The sequence below is a fragment of the Tiliqua scincoides genome, chromosome 6 (genome assembly GCF_035046505.1).
Source record: "Tiliqua scincoides isolate rTilSci1 chromosome 6, rTilSci1.hap2, whole genome shotgun sequence".
NCBI classification, from domain to species: Eukaryota; Metazoa; Chordata; class Lepidosauria; order Squamata; family Scincidae; genus Tiliqua; species Tiliqua scincoides.
In genome coordinates this window covers 78,078,938-78,095,636 of record NC_089826.1, presented here as the reverse complement: position 1 = coordinate 78,095,636, position 16,699 = coordinate 78,078,938, and the positions used below count along the sequence as shown (strand labels likewise).

The window sequence follows — 16,699 nt, the reverse complement described above, 5'->3', positions numbered from 1 at the left end:
TGAACTTTAAAAGCCTTGGATGGAATGCAATCTGACAGGACAACCATTAAAAGGGCCCTGTTTTTGGCATGGGTTAGTAATTATTAGTCACCTCTTGCTTCCCATGATAAATGGTGTTATTTCCTCAACTTTCCCAGTTAAACAGAGCTGTACATCAAAAAGTGCCCTCTGCAACCTCTCTCCATTTGGAAACATTGATAGAGCCACTAGCAACATACACCCAACAAATGGCCATCACTGAAATGATCATTTCAAAATGAACACAAAATCAGATGCTCAATTCAAGTGTTACCCCTCCTGAAAGTCCATTTTCTCCGTGGAGTTTTCTGCTTAACCTCTAGCCTAACCGTCTGCAAGCCCTCATTTGCTTGCACTAATTGCCAGTTGCTCTTGCCTCTCTTATTTCTCTCTTTGCTTATTACTATTGCTTTTCCGTCCCCCTCCTCCCTTTGTCATCCCATCCCCACCACTGTTAAGACTGTAAGCTCCTTGGGGCTACCACCTGATCATAATTTTGATAACTCAGTAGTGTATGGTGCTATGCAACCAAAACTGACTCTAAATTAAAGGAGGAATGTGCTTTTTCCAGTTCCTCCTTTTACATCCATAGATCCTATACTAGGTGAAGCTTCAGCAGCTGGACTGAGAGTGTCAGGGTAGCTATTTACTGAATGCCTGCATTTTCTGCAAAGCCCTGAACTCTATTCTTGCAGCGATCAACGATGAGTCAGAAATTGGTTAATGCTTTTACCATGCCATTCAATTTCAACATTGTGTCCAAACTTGGGGTGATGATTAGGCATTACTATGGTTTAAGCCAGCATTTCTCAAAGTATGGGTCAGGACCCACTTGGTGGGTCATGATCCAATTTCCAATGGGTCCCAGAGAGCCTCCAATGAAAACAAGATGATGGAAAGATGAGATAAACAGTTGCCTGAAGCCCTTGACTATTCAAAAAATCAGATGGCTGCTATCAACCCTGCAAAGAGCTGAGCACCTGCAGTTTGCAAGCTTGTTTATATGTTGGGAGAGAAATGTTTGAGCATCTTTTTCCTGGTATGGTTTTCCCCCCAAGTCTGCCCATGACAGGTAATGGGGGCAGGTGAAAGCTGGGTCACATAACTAAGCCTGTTACGCCTTGAGGCTATTAATTAGGGCTGCCTCATTACAAAAAATAGATTGGTTTTTTCCTCAAATATATAATTAAACAAACAAAATATTACTTGTAAATAAATAAATACTTCTTTCTAGATCACTTTTTTAAGAGTCTTGTAAAGCTTTTCCTTCTTTTGTTCAGCATAAGTTAAATCAGTAGTTTCAAGACAGCAGCCTTCTTTATTTTCACACGGTTTGTTTCTGGGTTTGTTTCTTTACTCAGCGTGTGGTTGGTCTGTGGAACTCTTTGCCACAGGATGTGGTGATGGCGTCTGGCCTGGACGCATTTAAAAGGGGATTGGACAAGTTTTTGGAGGAAAAATCCATTACAGGATACAAGCCATGATGTGTATGCGCAACTTCCTGATTTTAGAAATGGGCTATGTCAGAATGCCAGATGCAAGGGAGGGCACCAGGATGAGGTTATCTGGTGTGCTCCCTGGGGCATTTGGTGGGTCGCTGTGAGATACAGGAAGCTGGACTAGATGGGCCTATGGCCTGATCCAGTGGGGCTGTTCTTATGGGTTAGACCCTGTATTTATTAATTATATCCATATATGTACATTACACCCTAACTTTCTCAGGGGAAAGCCCAAGGCATTTTATAGCAACAGCAAAAATCAGTGAAAACTATAAAACAACATCAATCCAAAAAGCAATAAAACCAAGAAGAACAGAGCAGCAAACAATTAAGAACCAACCAAATGTTCAGAATCCAGATAGAGGGGGAAAAAAAGATTCAATTAAGGACCCAATGGAACAGAAATATTTAACTATGCAATTTGGACTTGCTCCTCATCACAACTAACAGGTCTAATGAAAGCTTGATTCATACAGTATTTCAAGGAATACCCACACTTTGGATGATCCATGATTGGAACTCCCAGTATCTTTTTCTTTTGCAAAATTGTACTCATATGTTTCCCATAACTGTGCGTGTGCATGTGCAGTTGTGTAAGAGAGAAAGTAGTGAAGTCACTAAGGGGCTGGGCACACACTGAAATGAAATCTGGACAAGACTGAAATACTGCTGGTTAGGAGAACTAGTAACCCAGTACTGGAGTATGGGCATGTCCTAGATGAAACTGCACAACCCTTGAAAGAGCAGGTGTGCAGCTTGCAAGTGCTTCTGGAAAGGTAGTTGCCTTGGCCAGGGTGCCTTCGTTCAGCTTCAGCTAGTATGCTGCACCCATTCCTGGATCGACTGGACTGGACTATGGTTATCCATATATGGGTAATTTCAGATTAGATCTCTCTGTAATGAACTCTACACAGGGTGGTTCATGAAGACTGCTCAATCAACTTCAGTTAGTACCAATAAGCACTAGGGGTCATGACCACATCACACCCCTGCAGTATCATCTACACTGGCTGCTGATTAGTGTCTCAACACAACTCAAGGTGCTGGTTATTATGGTTAAGAGCCAGGGTATGTGAATGACCCATCCTCCCCATTCAAAGGTGCCCATTTTCCAAAATAATCTGTCAAAGCCTATGTGGGCTATCATTTATGGAAGCATGGCTGGTAGTTACATGTTGGAATGGTTTATCCACAATGGTGCCCATCATATGGAACTCCCTGCCAGAGGATATCTGCACACGCTACTTGCTTTTCGAAAGAGTGTAAAGCACTCCTATTTCATTCATTTGGTTTATATTGAGCTATCCTAGTATTTTGTTTTAGGACTGTGATTTAATTATATACGTAGGTTCTTTTTTTAAAGCCAGTTCAAGTCCCTCTGGCTGGGGAGAAAGGTGGCTTAGAAGTTATTTTATAAATAAAATAAGCATCCCTCCTTCCACCTCATACCAAGAAGCAGTAGCAAAGCTAGAGGGGGGTGTAAAGCAGTAAGTTTTTCAGGGAGCCTCACTGGAGTGTGCAAGCAGCACATCTTCCTCCCCTTTGGAGCCATTCCAGGCGGGGGGGGGGGCAAAATGGAGGCATTTGCCTCTTCTCTGGGTCTTTTCTGGCATTTGACAGTTTTGCTCCCCCCCCCCCGCCTGGAATGGCTCTGAAGGGGGGACACTTGCATGCTGTAGTGAAGCTCCTTGCAAAACTTAGTGCTTTGCACCCCCTCTAGCTACACCACTGCCAAGAAGGAATTATTACAGTTGAGTCCCAATTACACAGCAAGGTTGGCCAGCTTGTCTCGGTGCTATTTAGACATGCCCCCACAGTCTTGGCTATCTCAGCAGTGCCTGTTCAAATTTCCGTTTTTGTTTTTTTTAAAACCTATGAGATTATGTGCTATATTAAAATACAGTGCAGTGCAACACAAACACTGTCAGATATTTAGAAGCAACCAACCAAGAGGCAAATGATAGATGAATTGCATAAAAAAAGAAAACATCTAAATTCACCTACTGACTGAATTTCCCAAAAAGAGTTCACTTCGCTGATAAAATATTAGTGAATTCCAAATTCTAAACCCTTGTTATAATATAATTCTTGAAATCCCTTTAACAAAGCACCATTTAAAAAAAAGTTTTGTATGTGTCAATTGTTGAGTTACAGCTTTAGCAACAGAATATACAAGAGATAACACTGTAACAACATTTGAGCAATTTCATGTTCATCTGAATATTTTAATGTTTATTAATTTTGGTGCGAATTAAAAAATGCCACTATTTTTGGCATAGCATCAATAGTTTAGCTACAGTTTACACTACGTGGTTGTAGAATATGATGTATGTTAGGATAGATGGATACAAACACAAAATTTAATAAAGTTTTGTTGATACAAAAATAGCCCAATCCTATGCATTCCTACTCAGAAGTAAGTTCCATTATAGCAAATGTGGCTTGCTCCCAGGTAAGCATGCATAGGATTGTAATCTAAGATTACTGTTGGAATCAGTGCCTCTGAGTTGTATAAGAAATATTAAAAATTCAACACAAACCATTGTGGTGTTACACAGTGTAATCATTAACAACTAGAAAAGGAAATATTTTTTATTTATCTGTTGAACATGCAGTAATGTCACCAGCACTATTTGTGTCAGGAAGGGGAGGGCAGTGGGGAGGAAGAGAGAGATCAAGGAAGTTGCTATTTATATTATAATAGTTTGTGCTTCGATAGTGCGAACAGGCTCACTAATGGCCTTTTCAGTTCAGCAGTGAGATCAAGGCAACTGCTATTTAAACCATTATAAATAGAGTCAGGGCAGCACAAGGGGTGCTATCCAAGCAGAAGATGCAATGCTGAGATCTAGTTGTAGCTTCAAGTGGCATGGGTCCCATCTCTGAACCTTGTTATTAATCAAAAACCTTTTTCTAAAAACACCCTAAATTGGGACCTGCCAAATATTTATTTTTCTTAAACTCTAAACACTCTAAGGACCATGGAGTACCATCATGAGAATCAAATGGTAAGGGTTTTTCTAGACCTCTGCTTTAAAATGCATACTCCCCATGGTTCTGGAGGGTAAGTACCTGCACACTGAAAACTAATCTTCCAGGAACAAAAGTTTCATCAATCCTTCTCCCCAGGAGGCTGGTTTTTCATGGGCAGGGAGGTCTTTTTGCCAGCATGTACAATGCAGGAAAAGCTTAATGTTACCGACTGTGTATAAACTGAATTTCAGAACTGGCATACACACACACACACACACACACACACACACACACACAGAGGACAGGAACATGGATAGCTCAATTCTATGCCCTGCCAGTGCCCAGTGGTACAGCGGTACCAAAATGGCCATCACTGTATCCTATGGTGCTGGTTGTTCCTTACCCTGTGTCAAGCTCCATGGTTGGCAATGGGTATCCTTGGAGCTATGCCCACTATTTAGCGAGCACAGAACCAAGGAGGCCCGTGTTGGCCTTCCAGACTCAGGAGGGGGCATAGGATTGGGGAGCAGACTCTGCCACCATCCCCACCCCATCCCCAACTGGGCCCGATCCTCCCTTCAGTCCACCCTCCCCCTGCCTAGTTCTGCCTTCCTCCACCTTGAAAAGCTTCACCATCAGCAGGTGGGAATACTTCCTGATTGAAGGTGCTGTGGTCTTACTGCTGGAGGCAACACGCCTTACGGCACTTGCATGATAGTGATTGCCAGGGTAGCACACTGGCCACTGGCACTGCGCCCTGGCTTAGAATTGGGCCTTCAGTTGGGCACAGGAAATGAGGGACAGAGTACATGTCACTGAAGCAAGGAAGCCCCAGAAAATAGTGTTAGGCTTAGAAGCCTTGACTACATAGTACCTGGGCAACTGGTAAAATTACCCAGTTAAGTGTTTCTGATATATAGGCTGCATAGGATCACTCTTTGCTGGTCCATTAACATGTGTGTCAGCCTTCAGGTAAAATTGTTCTTCGGATATGCCAGGGAATAGCTCTAAGAAGACATGTTTTGCTCACGGTGGGACCTTCAATCTTTCTGCTTCATGCACCTTTAATGGCTTCCTCAGTTAACTTACAGCCCAATCCTAATGGGGCCTTGTGTTGCCAGAACTAAGGTTCTGAATGTGCAAGAAACTTTATGGCTGTTGGAAAACACAGTATGCCGTTCACCGGGGCCGGGCCACTACCACAAGCAGCAAGTGGCTGGAGAAAGAGCCTTAGCAACAGTAAGTCAGTGCAGGGGGAGAAATCAGTAGGTGGGGTTAGGGCAGAATGGGGCATGTAGCGAGATAGACAGAGGCCAGGAAGGAGGTGATATTGGCAGAAGCGGCACCACCAATATCCTTCCCCCTTCCCTATCTTAATCTATACTCAAGCTCTGCTCAAACTTGCACCAGCTAAATCACTGGCGCAGGTGCATGTTACCCAGCAGGGCAGTAAGGGCTTAACCCCAGGCAAGGGAACAAATTTTCCCTTACCTTCAGACCTCCAGGCCCCCCCCCCCCCGGTTGCATCACTCTGGTGGTGTGGTTGCATTGGCTAGGTGGGGATTTAATTAGGATTAGGCTGTTGGCCATTAACCATAGGGCTGGTTCATACATACATAGTCATCACTTGATAACTTGTTACTGAATGTGTGAACTCAGTTGAAAAGCCTCTGTCTTTGGTTTTTGATATCAGATGGCTCATTCACATTTAACCCCCATTTGATGTTGCACATGAGGATCAATCTCATAATGAGGAGACTAAAGATAAGCACCACCAAGCTGCTTGTTTTATGCTAACCTTTTTGTATGTGCTTAAGTCTCAGTGTACCACTGCTGTTTTCTGCTAAATCTCCAGCACACTCAGCACCATGGTTTTGAATCACAATTTGACACAGTTCCTCCTAGTTTTTATATATTACAAAAAAAAAAAAAAAAAAAAATGGCATAGCATCTGCAGAAGCACAAGGAGGGCATTTTCAGGTTTCCAGAACAGTAATGGGAAGTGCTTAGGTTTCAACACTGAACTGACAAGCAAGCTTCTGTAGGAGTGAAATGAAAGTAGGCAACTGCCTGAGATCGACAGATCAAAAATGCCCTTTCTGAACTAAAATTCATCATTGAAGGATAGAGCTGCAGCATGTGATCTAGAAGGCCCCAGGATCAATCCCTGAGATCTCTAGATATGGCTGGGAAAAGGCCCTGTCTGTAACCCATCTGCCAGTCAGAGCAGACAATACTGACCTAGATGGACCAATGGTCTCAGTACCAAATAGCATCATCCTTTTCTTTGATGAAGCAGTGTAGATCTAAACCATCTGATGGTTTAGTAGTGAGTGAATAAAGGATCTTATCTTTCTAGGCTTAACAAACCATTATTTTAAACTGATTTTTCTAGAGTTGTGATTCTAGTTTTTTTAGAGTTGTGGCCCAGCAGGATACTTAAAGGGCATTTGTAGATTCAAATATGTAGGGAGGGGGGCAGGTAATATTACATATTGCAGTATAAGAGGTAATTGGTTTAGATTTTGGAACAGACTTGTCCACAGCTGATTATAGCTAAAATTGCATTTTTATAAAATTAATACAGATCCTTTATGAGATTAGAAATATTGGCATGTTTTACATTGGTACCAAAGCAATCAAACGTAGCTTTATCTGCTTACCTATGTCCACAACAGAGAAAATGCAATTTTCTGAAGGTTCGTATTTTGATGTTGTCATGACTTTGGAATTACAATAAAATTTGCCTAACCACATCTTCAGTATCCTCACATATTCTGAACTACAGAATAGTAAACTATAATGAGTCAATGCCACAATCCTGGGAGTCTTTGCAGTCTTACAATCCGGGAAGCAATGACAGGCAGCTCCGAGGAAACAAGCATTTAGGTTTCAATCCTACCCCACTGTAAGAAAGCTACTAAGTCTAAATGAAAGTCACAGTTCTATTTCCCCTGCTTCCCCCTCTGTGGTTTCCCTTGTGACAATAACTAGATTGCAAGCCCCTCAGTGCAAGGATCCACCTTCTTTACTCTATAAAGGGCCACACATAGTGCAATCCTATACACATTTATCCAGAAGTAAGTCCAACTGTGCTCATTGGGCTAACTCTATTCTGCATCATCTTCAAGTGTGTGGACAGTGATGCAGAATAGAAGCAAGTTCTCTTGCAATCAATGCAATTTATTCCTGAGTAAATGTGGGCGGAAAGAGGGCTGCTAGCAACCTAAGATTTTTTGGTGGGGAAGGGGGGAGCATATAACTACCATCAAGCCATAGAGGAATACAGAAAAGGCCTGGATGCACTTGATGCTTGAAAAGATCAAAAAGGTACAGAAAAACAACACGGGGTATAATAAAGTGGTAAAGCAGAGGAGCTTCATAAAACTGGATTCCATTATTTGTACATAATTTTTTCAAGTTATACAGCAGACTTCACCGATGAGAGGACAGGTTCATGGAAGGTGGCAATAGTGAAGGCTTTTAGCCAAGGTCCACATTCTAATTCTCAAGATATTCCAAAAGCTTATATTCTCTGAAGTTAGAAGAGAACAGGAGAATTGATTACTCTATTACTGCTCTGCACTTTTGGAAGCTCCATCCAGAGAAGGTCACTGCTTGCAGACGCAATACTCAGCTAGATGGTCCCTGCGCTGTTTGCCAGCAAAGGTTGTTTGACAAGATTTTCCTCCTCTGATTTAAAACAGGAATTAACCAAATTCTGAAGCATCGATGAGACGTCGTAAGTCTTCTATTGCACAGTCTATGAGCCTGTTCACAGATGGACGTAAAAACCTTGAACACTCTGCTTTTAATTACTTGCGGTTAAATACGTGAACTGGCTCCAGTAGAAAACACTGTGCTTGAGGCAGTAAGCAAAGATCTCTTTGCCATGCCTGCAATGACCATTTACACATGCAAGTCTATACTTGCTACTACAGTCATTGTCTAGTAATGAACATGCATGTGGGAACCAGCCCTAAAGACCCCATGCAGGAGAAAAGGGGGGGGGGTATGAGAAACTCAATGAAAATTGATATTCAGCTACACACAAATCCTTGGGGGGAAGGTTGGGAATTCATTCCAGATAAATTACTGCATTCCTTTTTACCCAGAAATTATGATATGCTATGTAACAGTGGAATCATAATTTTGAAGCAAATCTTATCTTAGGGAACTGGATGGGGGGAAAAATCATAGTTAAACTACATTAAAATTAATATCTTAAGAGACCATCGCAACATATCACTAGGCACTTCATAATGTCAGGCTAGCAATAAAAAACTCCCACAAAACACATATAATATCTATCTATCATTGCACTTCTCACCTGCAGTTCCAGAGAGTTCCACACTTAAAGTTTGTTCAATAGTCTTGTTCTCAAATGGGGAACCCTTGGGATCACTGGAAGACAGGGCACATTTATAAAAACAAGCTGAAATGGAGTTGCTGTAGCCAAAATGTATTCAAAAACCCCTCCCTGTTGTAAATATTTACAGTTCTTGATACTTACTTTGGTGACTCGGGCGTCAAAGGAAGTGATAAACTCATTGGTTTGGCTGGAGAAAGGAGGGGAAGAAAAGAGAAAACCAAGTATGAAATATAGCAAAGAACTCAAAATACATGTGCAAATTTAGGTCTGTATGTATCACTACCATTCAAACTAGGCTAGCAATCAGACATGATGAGAGATGCATGGCTGGTTCTGAAAATGGAAACCATGTGCCCCCTTCTCTTTTTCCTGTTTGCACCATGAATGTTCGGAAAATTTGATATCAACACTGCTTTCCCCACTCCATGGGCCGCTGCTTGAGGGGGCAGAGGTACTTCTAGAATGATGATGTCACTTCATGTCCTGCCTATTAGAGTACCATAAAGTACAAGCAGGAGGTGACAAATCAGGAGGAAGAGGGAATGCAAGGCTACTGTTTTTAGTTGTGCATTTTGCTTTATGTCTAGTTCCAGCACCTATACATATACTACAGATTAAAAAATGAAAGCTCCTATAGAGCCCTTAAGAGGGCTCCTTTGCTGATTGATGCCAACCTCTGCAATACAGACTTTGAACTTAGAAACCTATTTTAAAAAACAAACCACATAGAACTAACTGTGAAAATGTACTTCTCTCACATTTAATTTAGACTACAGTTCACGTTTCACTTCGATATGACAGCAGCAGTATAACTACAAAGCAACAGAACTCTATGAATATTCAGCTGATTTTACTTGTACAATATACAGTTTTATATACAGCACTGGGAAAATGGGTTGCTTCTGTGAGGCCAAGACCCAACCAAATATGATCCAAGTGCTTGCAAATTATTCTGCAAATAGGGGGAGAGAGTCGCAGATGGCTTAAATTGGGGTTTAACTCCTCCATGCTAAAACCCTGACATGAATGTACAACAGCATTTTGAGCTCTAAAAGTACAAACCTTCTGCAGTCCTTTATTTGCTAAAATCAATTGCAGTACCAAGTCTTTTGCTGTTGTTTTCAAACTACTGAGCATTTTTTAGTTGTCAGGGGAAGCAGGGATCCAGGATCCAGCAGTGAATAGGGCTGCCAGATCTCAGGGTTTCAGTTTTCTTTTCAAGGTCTCCAGGGTTAGAATCGAGGCGGTAGGCTATTTGTTGCTTGATTCGAGAACTTTTGTTCTCCAGTAGTCCCTGCCTTGACACTACCAGGCTCTGTCCTTTAGTTGTAAGGCTTTGGCCCCTAAAGCCGTGAGCCTCAGAATACAGGGTGGCCCTATCTCAATTCTCAGAATAGTTGGCAACCTTCAGTCTCGAAAGACTATGGTATCGCGCTCTCAGAATAAATCCTACTGAAATCAAAAGGTTTGGCTGAGATCCAAGGTGCTTCTTCATAGTTTGGGCACGCACAGTGAAATCTTTGACTTCTTTTTCTTTGAACAGCAGGTTACCCACAAGTCATAACAAACTGTTCTTGAAGTTCTTATCAGTTTCAAAAGTAGTTTTGCTACATGGTAGGGAGGCAGGTGAGTGAGAGGGGAATGTTTACTGAAGCAGGGTCAGCCCATCCATGAGATCAACTAAAGCAGATGCCTCAGACAGCAGACTTGTGGGGGGTGCCCATCTCTGCCGCCAAGTTGTCTCCACTGGTCCTCTTTCTTCTCCCACTCCCTGAATCATAACAGGAAGAGGGGGACAGAAAAGAGGAGGAAATGTGATGTGGAGACTAAGCACTGGAGAGTGGGAGAAGCAGAGGCTGGTATGTCATTGAATAAGGAAAGGCAGCCTTTGGCATTCTGCCTGAGGCATCAGGAGGTCTTGGATCAGCCCTTTATTTAAGAATGCCTCAGGTATGTAGAATGCAATTGCATGGCTGTTTGATTCTACCCTAGCTGCTTAGTTTAGACTATGTTGTTTGCAGGCAATGTGTTCTGCATGTAACATCTGATATCGAGGCATCACACATACTTAACTCTGCAAGGCAAAAGAGGATGAAAGGAATTCTCACCCCCTTCTACCAGGGTGGTTTTTAAATGTTCTGCCTTCAAGGAATTATTTGTACAAGAGTTAGCTGAGGAGTTCTTGCTCACCTGCCCTAAAACCCCTGAGCCTGGCAATGGACTTGTGCATGTGCTTCAGGGAACCCACTCAATTCATGCGGCACATGTGCCACGTCTATTGGGCCTCTCTCCTAGTATTTGAAAGTGAACCCCAAACTCCTCTGTAGTTCCAGACTGTGAAGGGAAGAGGAGTAATGTGATACATGGCTGCCATTAATGATATTTTCATTGATGAACCCCTAAATAAGCTTCTGAGGAACATGTCGCATTCTCGGATTCAGAGTGGCTAAAAACCAATGCTCACGATGCCTGAGCAGACATCATGAACATATCAAGTCAAGGTAAAGGAGATCTCTTGTAGTTTTACAAAAAGGGATGGGAATTTCCTCTTCTCTGAGTCCTGCACTTTTGTATTCTTGGCTGACATTGAAGGTTTTGTGTGCTGTTACTAGATTCTGAACAAGTTAAGAGGAGTGTAAAGCTAATCTCATTCAGGCAATGTCTTATCTTGTATGTTCAGAACCAAGTCACAAAACCATCAAGCCATTTTATTTGTTCTTCAGCCTAATTCACACATGCATGTTCTTAATTTGGTATCTTCTCACTCGCTTGCAATGGAGTGCGTGAACTATTTCTTGTGCGAGACAATTGCATTTTATACAATAAGAACACACACTCTGCAGTCTCTGAGATGACCAAGAAGTCCTGCTTGTGTGAATCAGCACTTGGTTTTCCACTTGCATTTTCCTATCTGTATATTTAGTGGTGGAAGAGAGGTGCACACTGCATTACAATCCTATAAAAATGCTTACTCAGAAGGAAATCCCATTTTATTCAATGGGACTTTCTCTCAGGTAAGTGTGTACACAATTACAGCCAGAAGCCAATCTTATTCCATCCTCCATTAAGAGCAACATGGCACCTCCTTAATGCAATTCTTTAGCCACCTTATTGATTTAGGTTTCTTCTCCAGTATATAAAATATGCTTGAAAAATAAGCACTGACATTTACAGACTATGTTCTATCAGTCTTCAATAAATATATAAAATCAGAACTATTGATTTAGTTAGGATTGGGGATCAATGAGCAAGAGTGTTACTTGTTTTTCCCATATTATTCCTAAATCAACTCTGAGTGAAGTAGCAAGATATACCACTATTTATCAATAAATTAATATTAATATTGATCCAATATTAAAAACCATGAACTCATAATTCTGATCTGAAAAGAAATGTCTTTTGATCCCTCCAGAAAGCCTCTAAGGAAGGAGTGGTTATTATTATTGGTTATTATATAATCAATATTTATTAATTAATCAAAACTTTAATTAATATGTATTGGTGATTATTATTAATATTCTTATTAGGTTGGCCCATACACAATTACAAGTGGTCATTACGTAGGTGGCAAGGTCCATAATGGCAACAGAAATCTGAGCATGTTTTCCATGCAGGGTCTTAGCCTGGATCCAAATTGGCTCACTTAAGAAAGATGGTTTTCAAAAACAGGCCTTTTCATTTGTGATATGGCAACATACAGTAAAAAGAATGAGGACTTCCTCCTTTATTCCCCCAAGAATAGGCATATTTCTGGTTTTATATACATATTATCTCAGCAAACTCAAACTTTTGTTTGGCTCAGGGTGGATTTTGCAAGATCTTTACTCTGCACAAGTCATTCTGAAAAAATCCTCTTTCAATTACTAGGGATTTGCCTTATTATTATTATTATTTTAAGCCCCATCTGAAAATGAAGTGGCCCATCTCTCAAGGAAGTCTACCTATAACCCTGCATCCACACAAGGCATTTTCAACACCATGAGAACCGCCCTGAGATGAAAGGTCCACCTAGCTGAGCATCTTGTTTCTAACACTGGCTGGAAAGGTCCTATTGAGAAGGCAGGATGAAGGCAACAGGCAGTAATCATCCCCAGCATTTGATATTTGGAGGTACACCATCTCTGAACATGTTGAGTCATTTAACTATAATTTAGCTCGCATTCAGATGAACATTTAACTATCATGGCTCATAGCCACTGATAACCCTCCTCTCTTGGAATTTGCCTAATCCTTTTTTAAAAAATCCACTTTAAAAGTGAGTAACCAGCTCTACCATTTCTACATTTTGTTGACAGTAAATTCCATAAGTTAACTGTGCACCATATGAAGGCAGACTTTCAGATGTGTTTTCCAGGAACCTTTTCTCATTTTTATATTGAAGCACTGCAAGTAGGTAAGCTAGCTCTGTTCCAAACCTTGCTGCCTTGGCACCACAATCTGGGGGAGCAAGAAACCAAACCACAGAGGTGGGTATGGGGAAGAGATGAATGAAACCTACATTTGTTTCTACACCTGTTCATAAAAGCAACAGCAACAAGAGCCCAATTTCTCTTTGATCATTTGCACCAAGGATCCAGATGTTTGCTAATGTAACTGAAACCAAGTGTTTTCCCTTTGGAGGCACTCTCAGTAGATGAGTTTTTAAAGTATCCTTAAAATAAGCTCTTGTTGGGCCTGTAAGCTTCTATAAAGGGAGAGCAGGAAGAAGGGGGAGAAAGGGGACAATACAATTGGGCAAGAAGGAGCTCTTTGTTTTCTTCAGGAGTCAATAATAGTACTGAGTGCCTCTTAATATACTGAAGGATACTAAACGTCGTTATAGATGCCCAGCTGGCCATAGCAATTTTTTTTCCCTTACATGCACAAGAAGCTCAGGATTGTTCCTCGCACTGTTTAGAAAATAAAACTATAAAATGGTGGATTTTTGTAAAAAACAAAAACAAAAAATGTAATAAGGCTGACAAATGGTTGGCAACCTTCAGTCTGGAAAGACTATGGTATAAGCCTACAGCACCCGGTATTCCCAGGCAGTCTCCCATCCAAGTACTAACCAGGCCTGACCCTGCTTAGCTTCCGAGATCAGGCAAGATCAGGCATGTGCAGGTTAACAATTTACTGCCTATTCAGAAGCTACAAGAAAGCTGTTTTTATTGTCTAATGGCATATGGGGCAAGTGGCTGCCTTCTACGCTGGTAGAGAGACGAGAGACTCAACTGTCTTGGCCACCCTGTCCAGATTAGTAATTATTTCCTAGTAGCACACCACTAGTTTTGTGCTGTCAGGACCCAGTTAGCCCTCCATGGTTGCTACCCCCTACTCATATTTTATCTTTACTGTTATCTGTCTGAATTGATGAGATGGATCATTTCATATACTACATGGTGGCAAAGTGAGCTATACCAGAAGTGTACACCTGGCAGATTCCTGCACAGTTTGCAAATACAGGAAGTTAGGAAGAACTTCAGAGCAGTTCTACAGTGGCATCACTAGGGTGTGTGGGGTGTGTGTGCAAACTGCACTGGGTGACACCCTAGGGGGAGGGGGTGATGCCACTAATAGTCAAAATTTTGGAAACCTTTTGGAAAATTTGTATTTATGAATAATAACATCATGTTATACATAACTGGAAAGGGAATTTCATGCAGAATATAATTAACCAACCATGTTGAAGTATCTGAATTCTATCAAGCATGATGGCCAATTAATCAGAAAAGGCAACTGGCTTATGTAACAAAAAGTGAATTTCTTTAACAAAACTGACTCATGAGACTGATTGTTCCAAGAGCCAATGAGCTGTTGCTATGACACAGCAAGGAACCAATAAGGTGTTTGTATGACTCAGCTCTCAATTCCATGTAACAGAGCTAATATTATAACTCTTATTCAGTTGTGTTTGTGCATCATCAAGTTGGCTGTTGGTTTTTTGTTGGTTACTGATTTGTTGGGTGACCTGTACTGTTATATATTAAAATAAAGGTAATGGGAGTTGCACCAACCATAGTTATGCCACTGAATTCACACTGCGCTTATGATATTGTCATTTATTCTGTATGGTCTGATACGGGAGGAGGTCCATCATGGGGGTGACACAATGAGCTCTCACACCAGGCGGAGAAAATCTTAGAGGCGCCTCTGACAGTCTGCCTCAGAAGGCAGTAGATTTTCAATTTCTTAGAGGTCTATAAGCAGAGGCGGGAGAGACATTGATCAGGGATGTTGTAATTGCGGATGGCAGGCACTGACAACAGGACTCAAGTTTCTTCCAAGTCTGATCTATGTTTGCCACATTTGCACGATGCACTTTCAGCAATACTCTTAACACACCTAAAAATCATCATGTGCAAAAAGGTTGTTACTAGGAGGTCTTAAGACCTTTGCCCAGGAACGATTCATAGCACATTGCTGATGTGCTAAATGCATGTTAATTACCATGAACAATAAAAAAGGGACTGTATAAACCTCTGACCAACATTTAATGGAGGCTTGATAGACTTCACAGCAAGTTCTTCCAGTGTTTCCTGTTTTTCTTCCATAAGATGCATTGGCTAAGAACAGATTTAGCTGTTGTGGCAAGGTACTGCTTGCTAACTGTGGAAGATCCCTTTTGCTGTGCCTCTGCTGTCATGTCTGAAAAGGAAATTTGCTGAGACAGAACTGTGCCAAACAGAGTGAGTGGTGGCGGCCAGATCACCCTCTTGACAGCTTGTTCAAGACTATCCAGAAAAGGGAAAAGATCCTATAAGGCCAGGTTCCTTTTTTTCCTTTTGCAGTACTTTACAAAGGCTGAAGACAATGGCTGTGTATTCTCCTCTTAGCATGCCTTTGCCATAATGTCTGTATAAAGCTGCAACAAAAGCATCCGACTTTGGATTTGTAAGTGGCCTGCACAACTCTGTCCCAGCAAACTTCCTTTTTCAGACATTAAAACAGAAGCACAGCAAAAAGGAATCTTTTCTGCAGGAGATCAGCCACATTAGCCAAGGAAGCTTCCCAACTGGACAGACCATAGCTTAGCCACACAGAGCATACTTTCCATGTGGACGATCCTAGCTAGTGTTTCTCAAAACTGGGTTGTGACCCAATTTTTGGTTGCCAGGAGGCCGCAGAATAAAATGGCGCAGAATAAATGGCGCAGAATAAAATGTCGTTTCCGGGATGTGCTCACATGCTTCCCACATCTGCATCAAGCTGTGTTTCCCAGACTATGTGTCATGCTGTTGGGTCTTGAAACACAATTAGAAAACTATGGGTGTAACATAGCCAGTGACGCAGAAGCTACTTCCAGACTGTGCAGCATTTTATTCTGCAGCTTCCTGGCCTTGGCAAGCCCTGGATTCACCACAGACAACACAGTGGGTCGCCGAGGTAAGATGTTTGAGAACCCCTGTCCTATGCTCAATCCCAAGAGTCTTCAGCCAAAAAGAATCTTAGTTAACAACAACAACAACAACAACAACAACAACAACAACAACAGGTATTTATATACCGCCTTTCTTGGTCTTTATTCAAGACTTTATTCAAGGAGGTTTACATAGGCAGGCTTATTTAAATCTCTTATTAAATAGGGATTTTTACAATTGAAAGAAGGTTCTTTCTTTCAAGAATCACTACATTCAGGTGTTTCATTCCGATCTGGCTTCACATTCTGGCCTCCATCCTCCCACGCTCAGAGCAGATGGAAATAGCTCGGCTTCAGCTTATCAGCTGCTTCAAGGTCGCACGGTGCCGGTGGCCTCGAACTGGCGACCTTGTGGATGTTATCTTCAGGCAGACGGAGGCTCTACCCTCTAGACCAGACCTCCTGCCCAACAAGTTAACAAGTCTTGGAAAGACCTTC

The 16,699-nt window shown here is 41.7% G+C and overlaps 1 protein-coding gene across 3 annotated transcripts in view; it reads right to left on the bottom strand.

Annotated features, from left to right (window-relative positions):
• Window positions 1-16,699, bottom strand: part of PPARGC1A (PPARG coactivator 1 alpha) — a 402,579-nt gene that overhangs the window by 32,153 nt on the left and 353,727 nt on the right. For all 3 annotated transcript variants that reach the window (XM_066631898.1, XM_066631896.1, XM_066631897.1), the window contains exons 6-7: window positions 9,004-9,049; window positions 8,821-8,894 (exon numbers count right to left, since the gene is read on the bottom strand). In XM_066631898.1, the coding sequence (XP_066487995.1) occupies window positions 8,821-8,894; window positions 9,004-9,049 (120 nt within the window). The remainder of the gene's footprint in view (window positions 1-8,820; window positions 8,895-9,003; window positions 9,050-16,699) is intronic.